Source organism: Limulus polyphemus, unplaced genomic scaffold, assembly GCF_000517525.1.
Source record: "Limulus polyphemus unplaced genomic scaffold, Limulus_polyphemus-2.1.2 Scaffold559, whole genome shotgun sequence".
Taxonomy (NCBI): domain Eukaryota; kingdom Metazoa; phylum Arthropoda; class Merostomata; order Xiphosura; family Limulidae; genus Limulus; species Limulus polyphemus.
In genome coordinates this window covers 171,255-190,756 of record NW_013666169.1, presented here as the reverse complement: position 1 = coordinate 190,756, position 19,502 = coordinate 171,255, and the positions used below count along the sequence as shown (strand labels likewise).

General features: G+C 32.2%; 1 protein-coding gene across 1 annotated transcript in view; it reads right to left on the bottom strand.

Annotated features, from left to right (window-relative positions):
- The window catches only part of LOC106459098 (beta-hexosaminidase subunit alpha-like), a 34,294-nt gene that overhangs the window by 12,564 nt on the left and 2,228 nt on the right, over window positions 1-19,502 (bottom strand). The window contains exons 2-6 of the mRNA XM_013918684.2: window positions 12,154-12,436; window positions 10,006-10,074; window positions 8,195-8,241; window positions 6,453-6,563; window positions 416-517 (exon numbers count right to left, since the gene is read on the bottom strand). Of these exons, the coding sequence (XP_013774138.1) occupies window positions 416-517; window positions 6,453-6,563; window positions 8,195-8,241; window positions 10,006-10,074; window positions 12,154-12,436 (612 nt within the window). The remainder of the gene's footprint in view (window positions 1-415; window positions 518-6,452; window positions 6,564-8,194; window positions 8,242-10,005; window positions 10,075-12,153; window positions 12,437-19,502) is intronic.

The following is a 19,502-nucleotide window of genomic DNA, read 5'->3' as shown; positions in this document are numbered from 1 at the left end:
GATGGGGATGCGAACCCGCGACCCGCAGATTGCGAGTCGCACAGCTCATGACTGCCTTGCAGTAATTTATGCTTTACATTAAAGCAAAATGTGATCAGAAGATTTGCTACAATTAATAACATTTTTAAATTTTGAAGAAAATAAATTGTACATTCTTACGCACAATGTGGACTTTACTTGTGGCTAATACATGATTAATTAACATTAAAATACAAGGCAAAAGTTTAGCTGAAATTCAACTTCAACCGTCAGTTTGAACTATGATGCTGTAGATTTAGGATTTTTCCTCATAATTCACCTAATTCTAGTTATATAAAAGTTTCATTTCACTCAAAGATGAATGTTTACATTTACATATAGAACACTAAAATTAATTACCGAATAATAATATAGTAATAATAAAAAAATAACTTACAAACACTGTCAGATTAGGGAAACGTTTACTCTCAAAGGGAAATGACTGATCATCAACAAGGTGCCAGTGAAATACATTGAATTTGTTGTATGACATTGCATCCTGTAGAGACAAAGAAAAGCCTATATTTGTAACACATAAGCATATAGACGAGTAAAGCGGTGATCTCAGATCAACCAATTTTGAATATTTTCAAGAATTGTTGAAATAGTTCATGAATTTCAAGTGAAAAATTTCTTAAGTAGGTTGAAACTAAAGATGTTTAATTGTTTCTTACTAATTTTCATCCATGTTATGATAAATCATAGAGAATTCTTAGTTTTTAAGATACATATCAACATCCAAAGATTACATTTTCTTTTCAAACAATCACAAGTTATAAAAGGAATATAATGAAAATAGGGTACTTTTAGAAATCATTTGAAATATTTCACATCACCATGATATACCTGGAGTCCTGAAATTTAGCTTGAAATACACTTTCATCTCATACCATAGAATTATGAATTTGCACATCACCAGAAAAAACTCAAACTTGGTTAAATGTAGACAATTTTGATGACAGAAATTTCTTTGAAATTCAAGGTTATATGTTAGTTAATGGGAATAAAGTACTAAAAAAAGTGAAGGAAGAGTGGTTTCATACAAAAATGTGAGTTATATTCTGTTGAAGTTGAGGATATCAAAGCTAATACCAAAGCAGTTGGATCTATTTGGGCTTTTGTTAGCAAATATGAAAGAAGGTTTTTGGTATGAATTTGTTATGGACCAACAGATAAAATTGGTAAAACTATGGAGAACCTTTACAGTGATATAAAGAATTCAGGAGTTAATGTGATCATAATTATGGGGGATTGTAATTTCAGGTATTTAGATTGAGAAATGTTAGGGTCAAACCATGATGGAGCCACATTTCTTCACCAACTGGTCAGAGAACCTAGTAAATACAATGCTATTTCAGATTGATTGTTAATTTCTGACATATAAATGGTTGACAGAGTGGGAAACATCTGGGTGGAAGTGATCACTGCTCAATTAGGTTTCATATTTTGTTGCATATGCAGATCAAGAATAACGAGATTTTAGTTACAACTTTCAAAAAAAGCAAATTTTGAAGAGATGAGACAAGGATTATCTTTTATGAATTAGGAAACTGAATTAATTGGAGATACTGATCAAATGTGGAAAATTTTTTAAATAAATTTTTAAACATTCAAGATATACATGTTCCTCAGAGAAAAAAGGATAGCTCCAAGTAAAAGAACCAGGTTATCGAACCAAGGGTATAAGGGATAAAATTAAAGAAAAGTATCACGAGTTAAAGTTTAAATTGACTGTTATGACAGGAGACTTAGAGGATTAAAGAAGATCAAGACAGTTGGCTAACCCTTTTGCTGCAGGCTTGTGCAATGGAAATCGAGTCACGAATTTCACTTGTACAACAATACACGCAGGAACTCTGAAATTTCTTAATGTATTCTCTCAAAAACTGGTAAGCTTTCGTTAAAGATCATAAGTATCTTGTACACAAAGCATGACATTATTATAATTAAGTGTTTATACTAAAAATATGTTATTTTTTTATTGTAGTTACTAGCATTGAAACTATTAACAAATTGAGGTGCAAGGTGATTTTCATTTTAAGTCTAAAAATACTTTTCTTCATCTTATAATTTTCATATTTCAAAGTTTTTTAAGGTAAATGTATATATTATATTTTTCTACCATATCACTAACTTTAGCTATTGTCATCAACATACAATGCAATGAGATGATTAAAACTAGGAAATAGGAAAAAAACAACCTACCTTTTAATTTCTTTAAAGATTTTCCTTTTGTTAAATTCTAATTTCAGTCATTTCACTTTTCACATATACTTAATTTTTAATGTCTTATTTTTCTTTCCTGTCAGTTACCACTTATTATTCAGAAGTCAACAGTTCCTTTGAAGCATATTACAGTTTCTTTGGGGGACATGGGCAACCCTTTGGCCAAATTTTTGTTCAGTGCATAATATCGTAAGCCTTGAGAATGGATGCAAATTAATAAGTATATTTAATAAATTTTTTAAACCTTTTAATTATACATTTTAAAACATAACTAATACATAATTAACTAACATTTAATAGTGAGACCTAAATATAATTTAAACTGTGTCTCTGATTATAACATATTTAGGTAAGAAACAATTGTAAGTGCTATAGTCAATCAAGCAGCCAAAAATAGTACAGTCAATTACATGTAATCCACGATGACAACTGAGTGCTAATTTTAAAATAACTGTTGTTAGATTATAGTGTAAAATGACATCTTTCTAATGAGTATACACGTGTATGTAACAACTACATGTAGGTTATAAAGCTCAAACAAATCTGTTGAAGGTGGGCATGGCAGCTGACAGGATTGAAAAAATGTATTACTTTTTTCAACTGTATTCATTCAGAGAACTTTGAAATGAACGAGTCAAAAGGTTATGTAAACAGCTTATTGTTTAGATGTACTTCTACTCTATTACCACTGTATTATTGAAGAACCAAAGTAGAGATTTTTCATAGCTCGTTGTTCATGTGACAATACATCTGAAGTTTCAAGTAGTTTTTTTAAAGGTTTATTTTGATATAAAAAACTTAAAACTTGGATAAAATAAAACTTCAAATCATAACATACATTATAATATTAATTTCATTTACATACATTGATAGTAAAGGTGTTCAATTAAACTTTGAATGTAACACAGTGACTTGCACAGAAAAGCATTTAAAGTGACTCCCACTGCTAAAGGGTTAAATGATAAAGATTTCTTTAAATACATTAAGGGCAGGCAAAATGTTAGGATGGTAGTAGGGCCTTTGAGAGATGATACAAGAAAGCTCATACCTGATGATTATGAAATGGCTGGTCTACTAAATCCTGCTTTATCTCCAGTTTTTTACCTATTTACATTTAAGCTTTTTAAGAAAGAATTGGGAAGTTTAGAGAATGATAAAACTTCTGGGCCAACTAATATTTCACCGAGGGTTTTGAAGGAGGTTAAAGATTAGATATGTGAAAAGCTTGCTACTATTTTTTGTAAGTCCCTGAAAAGTGGGCAGGTGCCAGAAGGTTGTAAGTTGGCTAATGTTACACCTCTTTTCAAGGGAGGTGATAAAAAGTGTCTCAGTAATTATAGGCCTATTAGTCTTACAATAGTTGTGGGAAAAAATTTTGAAAATCTGATAAAAGATACTTTGAAAAGTCATTTAACAAATTTCAAAACTATGTTGGATTGTAAACATAATTCCACTGGAGGAAAATCTTACTTACTAACCTTTTTATAATATTTGAAGAAGTTACTGCTTATGAAGATGAGGGTACAGATGTAGATGTTGTGTCTATGAATTTTTAGAAAGGACTTGAAAAGATGCCACAAAGAAAGCTTATTAATTAAAAACAATTATCTCTGTAGGTGTGAAGGGATAAGTTGGCTCATTGGATAGAAAAATGGTTGTGTGAAAGAAAGCAGGGGGGGTTGTTAAAAATGGAGTTCAGTCAAACTGGATTAATGTTATAATGAGGTACACCTCAGAGCTTAGTGTAAGGAAATTTGCTCTTTTTTTATTTTATTTACATTAATGATGAAAATGAAAGAATGGTCAATAAATTAGTTAAATTTGCTGATGATATTAAGGTCTTGGGTATTGTTGGCTGTAAGGATGATGCTGTTGCTTTAAAAGATTTGGGTTATTTGGTGATTTGGGCAAATAAATGGCAGATAGCTTTTAATTATAATAAATGCAAAATAATACATGTGGGACATCATAAACTGAATTATAAGTATAATTTTGATGGGAATGAACTTGACAGTGTTATGGAATAAAAGTATCTTGGTGTTCTGGTTGGTCAATCTCTTAAGTCATCCAAGAAATGTGCCGTTGCTAGTGGTAGGACAAATAGGATTTTATGTTGTATCAACAGAAGTACTGAAAACAAGTCTTAAGATGTTATAATTTCAATGTCTATGTTACTGATTAGGCCATTTTTGAGCATTCTGGTCAGTCTTGGTCTCCTTACCATAGGAAGGACGTTGGATTGTTCAAAATTCTTTGAAGGATGGCAACTAGGATCAGGGGTGATCTTAGTCATTCTGGAGCCCCAGGCAGAATTCAGTAAATAGGGCCCCATAATGACAAGTAAACTCAGTAATCAAACTTTAAATGTAGAACATATGATCATCAGGGGGCCCTTCTATGTTTGGGGCCCCAGGCAATTGCCCAGTTTATCCAATAGGTAAGACTGCCTATGATGAGGATCATACATGGGATAGAAAGATTGTCATACAAGGACAGGTTAAGACCTCTGAAATTATTTTCTCTTGAAAAAAGAAGAGTTAGAAGGGGATCTGATTGAGGTTTTTAAGATTTTCAAAAAAACAGAAAGTGTTTCAGCATCATCTTTTTTTATACTTAATGGAGAGAATGGTAGGACTAAGGGTCACAAAAAATACGTTTTTCAGGACAGAAGTCATCTTAAACTAAGGGGGTTTTATTTTTTAAAAGGATGGTTGGCTTTTGAAATGGGTTGCCTTCAGATATGGCGGATGCAGTAAATTTAAGGAAGTGTAAGGGAAGGTTTGATAAACATTGAATGTCAAAGGTTGCATCCCTTTGGGTATTTTATTTTTAAAGTTTAGTGGATGGGATGGCCTAGCTACACCAATAGGTCCCTTGTTGTCCTTAAATGTTACAATATACCTAGAGTCCTTAAATTTAGGTAGAAGTAAGCTTTCATATTATACCATGGAATCATTAATAGAACTAACAAACTTAATATTTCAAAAAGTTCAAGGATTTTTCTTTTTTCTAAACTAAAAAAACAAGGTAATATACAACCTTAATAAAGTTTTGAGAAAAAAAGCTCAAAGAAGAATCACACAAAAAAAACTCCAGAAGATACAAAAACAATTAGGGACTATTATAAACTTCTTTTGACAGCTGCACAAATGGAGTTGTAAGGACGTACCTAATCAAACCACCACCGTTGCCCCTTCCACCCTCTTACTTAGTAATGACTTTAGTTATGTATTTAGATATATTAGATAACTTGCCACTCAAGTTCACTCATGTTTAAAAACTGATGCTCAATCCATGCTCAATTTAAGTGCTGTTTACTCACTCTAATTAGATTAAAGCAGTCACTTTACTTTGCTAATGAAAAATCACAGCTGAGAGACTAGGATAACTGTCGATATGATCTGACAACAAAAAGTATAATTCACTACCTTTAGAATTTTGAAAATAAAGAAACAAACAAATGCTTTGGTTTAAAATAGAACTGTATGAACAAATGACTTTGGTAACCACTCATTTTTGTGCATGACTGTATATTAGAATAAGCCTCAGAAACAACTGTCAGCATATACATTAGCTTTTTTTACTAATAACAAAACTGTATCTATTAAGTATTACTCATATTGACAAATGGATACTATGGTGGAAATGAGACTAAGAATGATATGACAGGATCTTCACTCTCTCAGTGTTTCGACTACAAGTCTTCTTTAGGAGAATGTGACACTGTCAGATGTCAGAAGACACAATACAACCAATGCAATAGTAGCACATGCAGAGGAAGCAGGACACCTGCCTAAATGGAAGGACCCTAAAATTGTCAGCAAAGGGAGAGAAAAGCAACAAAGAAAAGCTACAGAAGCTACTTACATCTTATTAGAAAAGAACATAAACACCACAGCGGTAGACTACAAGTGGGCAGAAATGGCAGCGAGCACAGTGAAGCGAAAGCAGAATGCTGATTGCTCGGGTGGTGGGCAACAGACGACAATAACAAACCAATCAGGGAGTAGCATGGCACAGCGACCGGGAACCTAATTCGAGAAAATATGTATATATACCCTTGTGACGCACTAGTATCACATTCTCTTGAAGAAGACTTGTAGTCAAAACGACGAGAGAAAAAAAAAAGATGCTGTTATAGCATTCTTAGTCTCATTGCTACCTTAGTATCCATGTATCTGTTAAATTGGAAAGAAAAAATTTCTTACCAAATTTTGTTTGAGAGTCTTCATTGGTTGATAATGGCGAGCAGTGTCTAAAAGGAGACCACGGTATGTATATCGTGGATAATCTTCGATACTGGTAACATTGATTTGGTACTGAAAGAACAAAATAATGTTAGAAATATCCTAGTTGCTGTATAGTTATATGATTCACACTAGCTTGAAATATTTATAAAAGGGACAATAAAACTCGCATGACAGAAAAGTTGATAGTGACATATATACAATATAGCATATGTCAACATGACTTCACAAAGTCTTGCCACAAGAAGAACACTTCTGCCAGCAATGGGAGAACAAAAAATGCATAGTAGAGATCAAAATGGTGGATAGTAGTAACTAAACTCAACAAGACTGTGAGAATTGTGAATTAGATAAAATTGTTGGAGCTTTTGAGTGTATTATTTATTTATTTGTGTATGAGAAATGTTGCCCATTCTACAATATCATTGAAATCATCTTTAGCTCTTCATATCTGACTGATCACTGCAATGTGTAAAAAGTAATAATCCTCCAGGTGAACTGTAATTTATTAAACTTTATTATTGTGTGTTTTTATGCATAATTTTGTCTATAGGAATAATTAGTAGATAAGTGATTTTCCTTCACAATTATTCCACTAATACACAACAATGTCACCACATGTCCTGTGAAGTGTGCATGGAAGAGGCAGCAAAGTATTCCTCTAGAGAACGAGTCCATTAAAACAAGCGGTAGACCTCAATCGGAAGAGCTCCCCACGTTTGATAATGTTTGTATGTCTCCTTGTTTTGTGACATTTGTAAACATCTGTATGTCTTTATTTTGTGATGTCTGTGAATGCCCATTTTCTGTCTGTCTCCTTATTTTTTGATTTTTGCAAACACCTAAAGATGTCTATAACTTCTGGTTTTGTGATGTGTGTAGATACCTGAAGATCTAGGTCCCTTGTTTTGTGATTTATATTTATCTCTCCTTCTTTTGTGATGTCGGTAAAGACATAAAGGTCACTGTATGTCTACTTGTTTTATGATGGATGTAACTATATGAAGATATGTATCAAAATAAAATTGGTTTTGGATTTGGCAAAAGAGTACAAATTCTTCAAAAATTAAAATAATACATGACTTGGCTCTAAGGAAATGTTTTGCCCATAATGTTTTTTTTTTTTGAGGAAGCATATTAATGCATATAAACAAGCTTAAAGACTAAAAGCCTGGATTCTCACAAAATATTTGGAGAAAAACAATGTTAAATTATATAATAAACTCATGTTGTAAATTATTAAGTAACATGCCACAACAATAATTACAAATAATATAAATTGGTAAAATACTTTAAAAAACTCAAACAAAAACATATGAAAAAAAATTAAGTTTTATACACAAACAAAATTTAACTAATAAAAGAAATATTATATTATTTTTACATTTATACATATAATTTACAGACAAATAAAAAAAGTCACTCAATCATGAGCTCAGTGAATTGTGTGGTATAACTTATTGATGTAAGAGGCTTTGTGTGGTATAACTTATTGATGTAAGGGACTTTTGTGAACTTTATTATACATATTTCTCATTCCTTATTTCAATAAGTTTTTTTTAAATTTGTTTTTGAAATATATATGTTTTTGTCTCAAATATACATGCTGATTTCTTGAAACTTTAGAATATAACATTATCAAAATCACCTATCTACATAAATCAGTCACAACTCTAAATGAGACAGCCTTGCTGAGCACTTACTGCTTTGTTCTTGTCTTGATATATCAACTGACTGAAAGTCTCGAGAGCTGTAAGAAAAACATTACATAACTTGAGTATGTAATCCAGATAAAACAGCATCAACATAAAAAATTTTAGTAAAAAAAAGGACTGTAGATGAATGTTCTCACTTGAAATACGACAGCAAAAATACAAAAATAGAACACGTTATAATAAGTAATGACTTCATATACTCATATAGAACTAGATAAGTTTCGACGTATTGAAAACATGTAGTTTAATTGTAGTTTTTAAACTTTTGTTAAGTTGATTGAATCTGCTCACTGTGTCATAGTAAGTAAATAAAATAATTTATTGAATTTCAAAGGATATATCTTGGGGGGGAAGGGCCCTCAAAACCAACTTATGTTGTTTTTATCATTTCCACAACTGGAATATTCTAATCGTTATCATAAACCATCTTATACTTCATTAGATATATTTTTACACAAACGAAATGAAAAAAAACCTCTTTGTATTGGTAAAGTTTATACATTTTTCATAAAATTATCATTTTAAAGTAAACGTTTTATGACTGTTTACGTACAATCTGATCACAGCTATAATAGACAATTTAGCACCAAGGGCATGCCATCATGTTTGCACTCCCTTGCGTGTTCCATGGTAATCCATTTTGGTCATTTTTCCGCCCTTTATCACTTTGCACCTGGAGCAGTTGCCCTGATTGCCCCACCCTAGTTACAGCTCTGAATCTGATTCTCATTTGCTTGTGTCTCAGAAAACTACAGCTAAATATCAGCTATATGTGTCTCTAAGTCATGGGGAAAATCCAAATTCAACTACATTATTCTACAGTCTACTATAACAGTATTTACGACAAAGTAAGCTAAACATATGGAGACTGAAAACAACTTATAAATTAATAAAGGTAATTCATCATAAGAAATTGATTATAAGTATATAATGTCATATATCAATACAAAATTAAAACTTATAATGACTCTAGGATACAATGATTTATTAGTTGAGTATCCTCCCCATAGGTGGAATTTAAAAATCTTGTCAAATGGACAAAAACATACTTATCCTTCCTAAAATGAAAGAATATAACTTTTAGAATCTTGCTTTCATTTAAAATTGATCACAATCAATAAAATACTATTAGTGATAATTCTATTTTGTTGGGAATAGCACATATTGCATTTTAGATATAAATTCTTCATTAGTTCAAATATATATTCATTCATATATTTTATGTTTTTTAACATTTGGTCATTACGATTTTACAGTGCAGCAGGTAGAACACTCCATGCACGAACTGATAAATAAAGATTTAGATTAATTCTGCCAGAATTAAAATGATGTTTAATATATCAAACTTTACTGAGCTCTGACTGTAAACTAAACCAATATAATAATAATACCGTTTTATTAATTTAAATACATGTGGCTAAGTATAGGAAATTTAAATATATATATATTTTTGTATGTATATAGTTGTGGTTCATATCTATATGCTAGACTTCAGTGCAATTCATAATTTTCAGGAACTTGGGTGGCTCCTCAATGTGTTTTTATAGCAACGGAATGATAAAAGGTGAAAAAAAAAACCTTGTCCAATGAGCAAAATATAAGGTTAAATCTTCTTGTTTCTGGTGTCTGTCAATATGAATTCCACACTCCAGCCTCCTTGTTATTGATAAAGTTGTTTTTATATCAAGGTAGCCACCTTATTGTTTCTGTCTAGGAATGTTTTATAAACAAGATGCACATAATTGTCACAACCTATATGGAACAAATGAAATTTTACGATATCAGACTACTCCGCTTACCTCTTAATGCTCCCCATACCGTTTTAGTTTTGATAACAGCAGGCCCTGATGTTGGAACATCAATAGAATCTATGACAAAAAATCATAAGGTGCAAATTATTTCACATCTATATGACTTATAAAATTACATATCATTAGCAATATTTAGAATCCAGAATTTAAATAATTTAGTAAAGATAGTATTTGCTTTGCCTGTAAACAAAAACAATTACCACTAGATATGTGAAAAATGGAAAAGGAGAAAAGCAAAAATACGTCAAGAAATCTTTAACAAAGTCTTTGATACGAGTTCTTTAAAATCTGCTCACTAAAACTTTGTTTCTAAAATGTATTTCACAACTTAGACACAAAATCATTATTATTTTTTGACTGACAGTCTTTGAATAAGGTTTAGAATATTTGATATTTTATTTATGTATTGCCCTTGTTCTGGGTGGTATACATAACCTATTTACTTTTTCAGGATGCCCCAGTGAAGTACATAATCTGGTGATGTTGTACAACTTTGCACAGGTTTTTAATCTTATTTCTTGGAAAATGTCAACTATCTTGCTCTTTTTTTCGAAACCTGCCAAGTCTCTGGTATATGTTATATCATATCTTCCCATCAACCTGACTACTGTTCTTGGTGAAACTTCACAACAATTCTTGTTCACAGACTGCATACATTTATTACTGACCAAAACTTCACACCAGATGATCCTGCTTAGGAAGATGCTCCTGTGGAGAACCTCCCAAACTATATCTACTCTGAGGAATAACTGTTCTTTCTATATTTCTACTGTTTATTCAACAATTTCCTTCTTCTCCATTACTAACACTGTCCACTCTCATAACATGTCAAATTTCATCTCCTACACAACCATTACAATCAGTCATCATTTCTATCTTTTCACATAAACTAACCGAAGAAAGGACATAACCCTGTACTTTTATAAATTATAGAAGTATGGGCATTATGTATTAAGCTTTCCACAACAAAAGCTGGTTTTTAGATTATTTTACTTGTATAAGGAACATTCAAAAAAGGAAATGAAGCACGAAATCTTTTGATATTGCTAACTAATTTATACTTATTTGTTGTCTAAAATTATATACAGCATTTGTCGGTTTATAAGATGACCCTAAATGTTTTGAGAAAATTAAGTATAGTTCTTTGATGTTCGGTGTATCGGACGACCTCTATTCTCAAGCAAGTCTAGGATGTTACTTTTGTAAAGAAACTCTTAGAAGTTATCTTCAAACTGTACTAACCTGCTCTCTGGAGTAATAAGTACAACCACAAGTGGTTTTTTTATGCTCTTGAATTTGAAACGTTACAGACAGCTCAAAGCAGCATAACTGAAGTCACAAAAATGTAATAAACAAATTTACAAAGTTTTAATCATAGTTGAACTCCTTTTCAATTGCAAAGAAAATACAAAATCTTAAGAAACTGTGATCTGCTATAAAAACATGTTTGCAAAATTAGTGTACATTACAGAAACTAACTTTTTTATATAATAATAGCAATATTTTAGTACAACGGATGATATCTATACATTTCAAATCAAAAATGTCTTAATTAATTGTAATTAGCACGTGAGATAAATGGCTTCTAGTTATGAAGAATCCGGACATATGATACAATTTCAAATATGTTACTGTAACGCAGTACGTGGCACGATGTCAACGCACTTAGTCAAAAAAGCTAACAAAAGTAAAAGGAACAACGTAGTTCTGGTTAAATATGTTATTAACTGTTGAGTTCTTACTGGAACAATATATTTGAATCTGTGTATAAGACGAGGGGTAAAATCTAGTATTGTTTTAAGAGCAAAAAGTATCGTCTTACTCATATACACCGGCAAATACTGCATATGTATATAAAGACGAATTTTGGTTTTAAAAATGTGTCCATATATTTGTTTCATTATTACTTAAAGAACAGTTTAATAAAGAAAGTATCTAAAATATTACTAATATTAAATATTTCTATTCATTCATTAGTTGTTTCTGAGTTTATAAGAAAAATACGTGAATTAAGTATTAACTAATTAGGATTTATCAGCTACTAAAACGCAAGACGTCACTCATCCTTCGCTGACAAAAATTATGACTCGTGTTATGAGTGAGATATTTCCACCTGAACCCAAAAATTAAACTTACATTTTTCATCAACATAAGATTCTGGAAGTTTCGGGTATCCACAAGCTTTATCTTCAACTTCAACTTTAAGCCCTTCCAAAACTGAAAGTGAGAGATCGCGTACTCCATTCTTTTCGTCTATGAGAATATACCGCCGATAACGTTTAAGAGCATTTTGGATGATGTCACATTCTCGCGCATTGGATTGCAGATAGAATGTGCTTGGGTATAAAGTCAAAACTGTAGACGAATTCTGCCAAAACCGAGGAAGTGGCCATGGTGCTCCAGGTGGCGCCCTTTCTCCCTTTAAAGAAAAATGTGGATTTTTTTTTAAAATGTTGGTTTACTTTTCAGAAAATGTTGGAAATTGGTCTGAAGCGATGCCCATGCTGTTCAGAGTAACTTAAAATTTATATTTATTTGGTTGGAGATGATAATACTATTGTAATATCAGATGGAATTATAATAATTTCATTTGTTTTATAATAGATGCTTATATGTAATAGCATGAGCAAAAGCTTGCGAAATAAGATATATTTGCTGAATGATTCTGTTTCTAATATTAAATGTTTTTGTTAACGTTAATAATAGAAATTTGTGGCATCTATTGTCTTATTGTTTTTCTTGGTTTAGATCGTGCAGAGTTTACTGGGGTAGAATTGAACATTACTCATAAATTAAAACATTATTACAGCTATTTTAGAAGAAATTACTGTTGCAAAGTGCAGATAGCTAAATATCACCATGTTTTTTTGGTTCGACACATTTATGCCTAGATAAGGCTGTAATACTAACAGCGAAACATCAGTAAATAAATGCTTTCTCGAGTACTGGGGTCGTTTGTAATTAATATTATTTAATTTGTGAAGCTAGTTTTTGTTGTGAATGGGAACCAGTGAATACTCAACAAATGTTTTGAATAATAACGTCATTACTACCAAGAAAGCAACTGGAAGCCATTGTATTCCCTACTTATCCTCCGAATCTATGAATTATAGCTTCACATCAAGCGATGAAAAAACAAACAAAAACAGACATTAAAAGCACCATTCCCACGAAACGTGGTAACAACCAATCAAGTCATCACCACTCTTAGGCATTTCAATGTTTAGGTACGTTTGGGAGCTTTGACCTGCATAATTATCATCACAACTGTCATAACCCATGATGGGCGTTGTCTCAGAATACAGAGTACATTGATTTCACATCCCTAGGATATATTCTAAGTTTATGTTCTAAAAATAGGTCACTGGTGTTACTTATTATATTGCAACGAGGATATACATGACGTAGACAAAATGTTCTAGGTTGTTGAATTTGTGAAGATAAAAAATATGCATGTAGAAATAAACGCTTGTTGTTTGAAGAAATGTACAAGTTTATATTTTTATACTTGTTAACGAACAACAATAGCAATAAAATATTTTGTTGTTTATCAGAATTTGTAGTGCTTACTAGAGAGATTTAGATATTTGCCTCCCCCTCACCCAGTGGGTTAGTGGTAAGTCTGCAGGCTTACAATGTTAAAATTCGGGTTTCGATACCATTGTGTAGCTTTGCGCTTAACAGTAACCAAAACAAAGTAGGTATTTCGGCAATTGAGTTATTATGTTTTGTTTTATTGTTTTTTTTTAAGTTAAGCACAAAGCTACACAATGGGCTATCTGTGCTCTGCCCACCACGGGTATCGAAACCCGGATTCTAGCGTTGTAAGTCCGCAGACATACCGCTGTGCTACTGGGGGGCGAGTTATTATGCTACTTACTCTGATGAAGTTACAATGGTGAAACGTTGGCTGAAATAAAAAGTGTTTTTTTTTAATTATCTGGAGAGTGAAGGTAATTTTTTAGTAACTTTATTACCAAAACAACAAGAAACACTGAGACGCCTGGTTAGTTCCTTATTGTAGTGTAAACATTCCAAAAAATTATTAATGTTTTCTATGATGCAAGTATTAGCCCGAAAGTGTTTTTTTTTTTTTCAGAGAGTTATTTGCATCTACTAAAAATAAGAAAGCAAAAAAAGGCCTCTGTCAAAGTAATGTTACGGGATAACTTTTGAAAACAACTGAAGATAACATCTTTTTTATTCCTTCAAATTTATAGTTTATGATCCTTTAATACAGTTATGCAAAATTAATGTTTGTTTGTTTTTGAATTTCGCCCAAAGCTACACGAGGGCTATCTGCGCCAACCGTCCCTAATTTAGCAGTGTAAGACTAGAGGGAAGGCAGCTAGTCATCACCACCCACCGCCAACTCTTGGGCTACTCTTTTACCAACGAATAGTGGGATTGACCGTCACATTATAACGCCCCCACGGCTAAAAGGGCGAGCATGTTTGGTGGGACGGGGATGCGAACCCGCGACCCGCAGATTGCGAGTCGAGCGTCCTAACCACTTGGTCATGCCGGGCACCCGTTAATAAAGAATAGCCCAAGAGTTGTCGGTGGATGGTGTTGACCAGCTGACTTCCCTCTGATCAATCACTTCAAAATTAGGGGCGGCTAGCGTAAATAGTCATCGGATGACTTTGCGCGAAATTCAAAGAAATAAACTCTCACATTAAACCCACCCCACCAGGTATCGCACATTGAGAACCTTTTTAAAAGAGATTCTATAATTATAAAAATGAGAAACAAACGGAAAATATTTTAAACATTAAACCAATATTGTTGCAGAAAAATCTAATAATTATCTTATTGTCAATTAAGAAAGGCCCTCTCATTAAGTTAAACCTATGAGACTGTAATACGCATTTAAACACTCGATTCTTTCATCCGAAAAATGTTGCGTTTTAGATTACCTTTGATAAGGAACATTTAACAAACAATATATATTGTTACGTCTCTGGTCGTTTGGGAATATCCCGTATAATTTCTTTCGGATGAAACTAGCGACACAAGTCCTTTCTTAAATAAAACTAGTTTATTCTTTCTCAATACAACTTAGCAATACACTTAATTTCCACAGTCACTTTAACTTAAACACACGCTATAATTCACAACGATTCACGCACTTTACTTACGGTCACTAGCACATTTGACTCAATTGTCCTTCTCTATCTCTGCCTGTCTACAATTATCTATGCCGTCACTTCTTGCCGGTCTTATATATACTAAATAGAGGGTGTCTGGTAAACACTCGAGCCTTCAGGAACCTTCGAGATACTCATTACGTGTTACCAGCGTCACGTGACTTCCGCTGTCGTAACAATGTGTTACAATTTAGTGAAATTACTCTGGACTTTTAACTACATAATTTCATACTAACATCTATTCCTTAACATCGAAGACAAACATTATAATTATAATTCTTAACACAATAGAAAAGACTGACTAAACACATTGTCGAAACTGATTCAGTAAACTACTCAAAACTTTGATATTTTCCTCAAATATAATTAAGATTACAATTCATATTGTGGCATCATATATTTTATAGCTGAAGCTGCAAAGAAAAGATTTCAATCAATAAAATAAAATAATAAGATGTCAACTTCATTGTTTATTTTAAAATTTGGTACATAACATTTGAAAATAAAAAATGGAGAGAGAGAAACTACTTAAAAACTTTGTTAAAACTACATCATTCAGCAAACACGGATCAAACCAAAAGAAAAACGTTATTTTTGTAATTTTATAAATGCTAAAAACGGAAGTGGGGGGGATGGGGGGCACCACAGAGAACAGTTCAAATCATCTTATTTTAGATTTACTTTTCATAAAATGCTGGTGTGGCGCCACCTATTTTCTAGAACTATCCTGTACCTTGGCGAATGTTCTAGCATTTACTAGATATAGGGTAGTCTGGTATATAAAACATTATATACGTAACATTATTTTAAATTTACTTTTCATAAAATGCTTATAGAGAGATAAAACTAAACTAAAATACCGGTAGACAAGAATTCGATAGTTTAAGAAAAATGAGCAGAATTTGTTCTATAAGTAAGCGTACGTGCACTTTGGACGAAATGTTTTAAAAACAAGAAGCAAATGCGTATTCATTAGTTAAGTGCTTTCATCAACGAAAGTTTCCACCTGATAGTCATAGCACTTCTTATACGTATTTAAGTGTCTAATCAGAAAGAAGCCTATATAGAAACAGTAAGAAATGATTCATAAACACTCAATACGAAATTACTTCAAAATGTTTTCTGAAATATACATCAAGAAGAAGCTAACAAGTCGGTTTAAAATTAATGGAATACTCTCTGTTTGGATCCCAAGACGCGTGAACTTATTTTAAAAGAAGGGTAATTTGACCGTCTTGATTATTCTTACAATATTTCAACAGAATAAAACTTATTTCTCAACTAGCGTCCCTAACTAACTTTAAACCAGAAGGCGACGATAGCAAAGAAACCTTATCATTCTTCCGTAAAAAGAAAAACTAGCATTAGATATTTTGAAACTAAAATATCAGGAATGAAGATTTATGCTATAGTTTAATTCCAGATAAGTCTACTATTTAATTGAATTGTTAAGTCTATCAACATGCTAAAAATATAGCGTGTTTTCGTTTTTGGAAGTCGTTAGGACTTCAATGAGCAATGACAACAAGCATTTTATTTTAACTGAGTGAATGATCTTGTTATTTTAACTCAATGTTAATTAACCTGCGTTTTAAGCCTTAAGCGAAAGGTCAATTAAATATTCTGGGCTTCTGTTCTTTTCCAATAAAATCTCGGTATTCTACCAGTTTCTGAGTCGTAAAGATTCAAAACCAACTATGTCAACTGTTAGCTAAAATTGTTGTATTATCTAGAAACAAACAACCTTTAATAATTAACCTCAAGCAGATCACGCTAAGAACAAAGTAATTATCCTTTTATAGTTAGAGAGCATCAGCATAAATAAAATGACCATTACTTGTTTCTTTGATGTTGTGTGTTAAAAGGCATAAAAGTGTTAGATTTAAAAAACAATAGTTCCTGTTATTGTTAGCTGCTACTAGTAGACATTTATTGGTAGTGTTAGTCTCCTAATAACAGTAACAACAGCAGACTGTACGGTCTGTTTGTTAATATTAGTAGCATGTAACAAAGGTTGTGCATCAGATTAGCGCGAGCAATACAACGAGACTTTAAACAAATACACGCTCAATAACAGTTCTCCACTGCTAGTGTCTATTTAGTTCTGGTTTTAGATTTTTAATGGCCAATATTTTAACTACAAGAATTTCCAACTAAGAAATTTAAATAAAATCCGATTATAATTTTGGTATACGGAGTTCATAAATTTACCACTAATATACAGAATTATTTGGAAAAAAAATAAGATATAACATTAAATGTTATTTAAGTAAGAATTATTTTCCAACGAAAGTAATAACTAGTATAATCAAGGAGTACATCAAGAAAGCCTCCACCCCCTAAAGAAGCGTTGTGTAATGTGCCCAAATAACACTACTATTCACCGGTAAACATCTCTTGAAAATAACACCACTATTCACCAGTAAACATCCCTTGAAAATAAAGAAACAACCAATATCACGAGAATTCTCGAAAGTCTCTGCGTTTATTCTGTGTGGCTTAACCACAGACCTTCTAGCAGTCCTTCCTGGATTGGGTGAAATTCTGTAGCTTACGGAAAACGTGCAAAAAATACTGACAAAAAATTGTTGTTTTTTTGTATGTCTTTCAACTACTTTTTTAACAAACTCCCTTTTTTTTTGTTCCTACCCATCGATGACAGATAGGTCAGAAATATATATATATCGACCGCCAGACTGCTAATAAAGACATTTTAATATTCCCTTGCGGGTCAGAGGTAAGTTTAAGAGCTTAAGACGTCAAAATTCGAGGTTCAATTCCCGCGGCGGAGAGAGCACAGATAGCCGATTGTATAGCTTTGTGTTTATTTTTTTATTATTATTGAGAAACGTTATATATATAGCGCACAAATCGTCCAATCTTATTACGTATCGTGAACGAGATGACAAAACCTCGCTACTCGCTCAATCCGCTTTAACAGATATGTGATCAGAAATGGAACAAAGGCTGTTAGTAGCAGATAATACACAGTAATAAATGTCCGCTACTAGCAGCTAATATTTGCAGGAGCCACATCCAACTCAACTTTTTATTTAATAAGATGCCGTCCTCTGAAGTAAAATTATAAGGATAGCCATTTCAGACGTATTCTGTACGGATACAACCGTACTCCGCTCAATCGACTTTTAAAGAATTTATGCCGTCTTCCCAAAAAAATCGTTTATATATATTTTTTCACAAAACTTTGATCTGGTGGTGTATTTGATAACTATTATTTTTAACTCTGATTAAAACTAAATTTACAATATTCGGTGATCAACCAAATTCAGAAAAGTACCAAAACATCTAAATTTTTTATTGTCTTTAGATGATAAGGAGCTTCAGATTACAAATCGAGAAAAATAAAATATAATTATGTTAAACTAAACCGTCTAAACTTTGTCTTTAGGTGATAAGGAGCTTCAAATTACAAATCGAGAAAAATAAAATATAATTATAGTTCAAACTAAACCGTCTAAACTTTGTCTTTAGGTGATAAGGAGCTTCAGATTACAAGTCGAAAAAATAAAATTAAATTATATCAAACTAAACCGTCTAAACTTTGTCTTTAGGTGATAAGGAGCTTCAGATTACAAATCGAAAAAATAAAATACAATACTGTCAAACTAAACCGATAAAGTTTAAACTTTTTTATTTATTTTTCATTTGAATAAAACTAATGGTTGCTGAACTAAGAATATACTTAATTCTGAAAAACAAAGGGGGTGTTCAGCTAAACATGAATTCGCTTTTGAGCGAAACACGGGCTTCATTGACCAATGGCGTTGCTCGAATAAATTTAACGTTCGAGTAAGACGTTGAAGTGCTCGATTAAAAATGTGCCCAACTTTGAGTAAAACAGTAGGTTGGTAGATTATAGAAGTAAAATATCGGGTTAGAAGGTTAAGCATGCACCCAACTTAAGTGAATCGGGTTAGAAGGTTAAGCATGCACTCAACTTAAGCAAATCATGGGGATGTTTGACTGAAACGTTCTCAGCTTCGAATTAAACTTGGAGCTGCGAGTAAAACTTGGAGTCGTTCGCCCAAAAACATGTACTGAACGTTCAATAAAACATGGGACTGTATTGCTAAACAACTAGGTAAAACAAGGCGTTTCTTGACTACGTATTTCATCATCTTTCAATATACACTTAAACCAATACATCAGACGAGCTCAGTTTATTGTAGTAGTTACACCTTACAATACACTTAATACATCAGACGAGCTCAGCTTATTGCACTAGTTACACCTTACAATACACTTAATCCAATATATCAGACGAGCTCAGCTTATTGTACTAGTTACACCTTACAATACACTTAATACATCAGA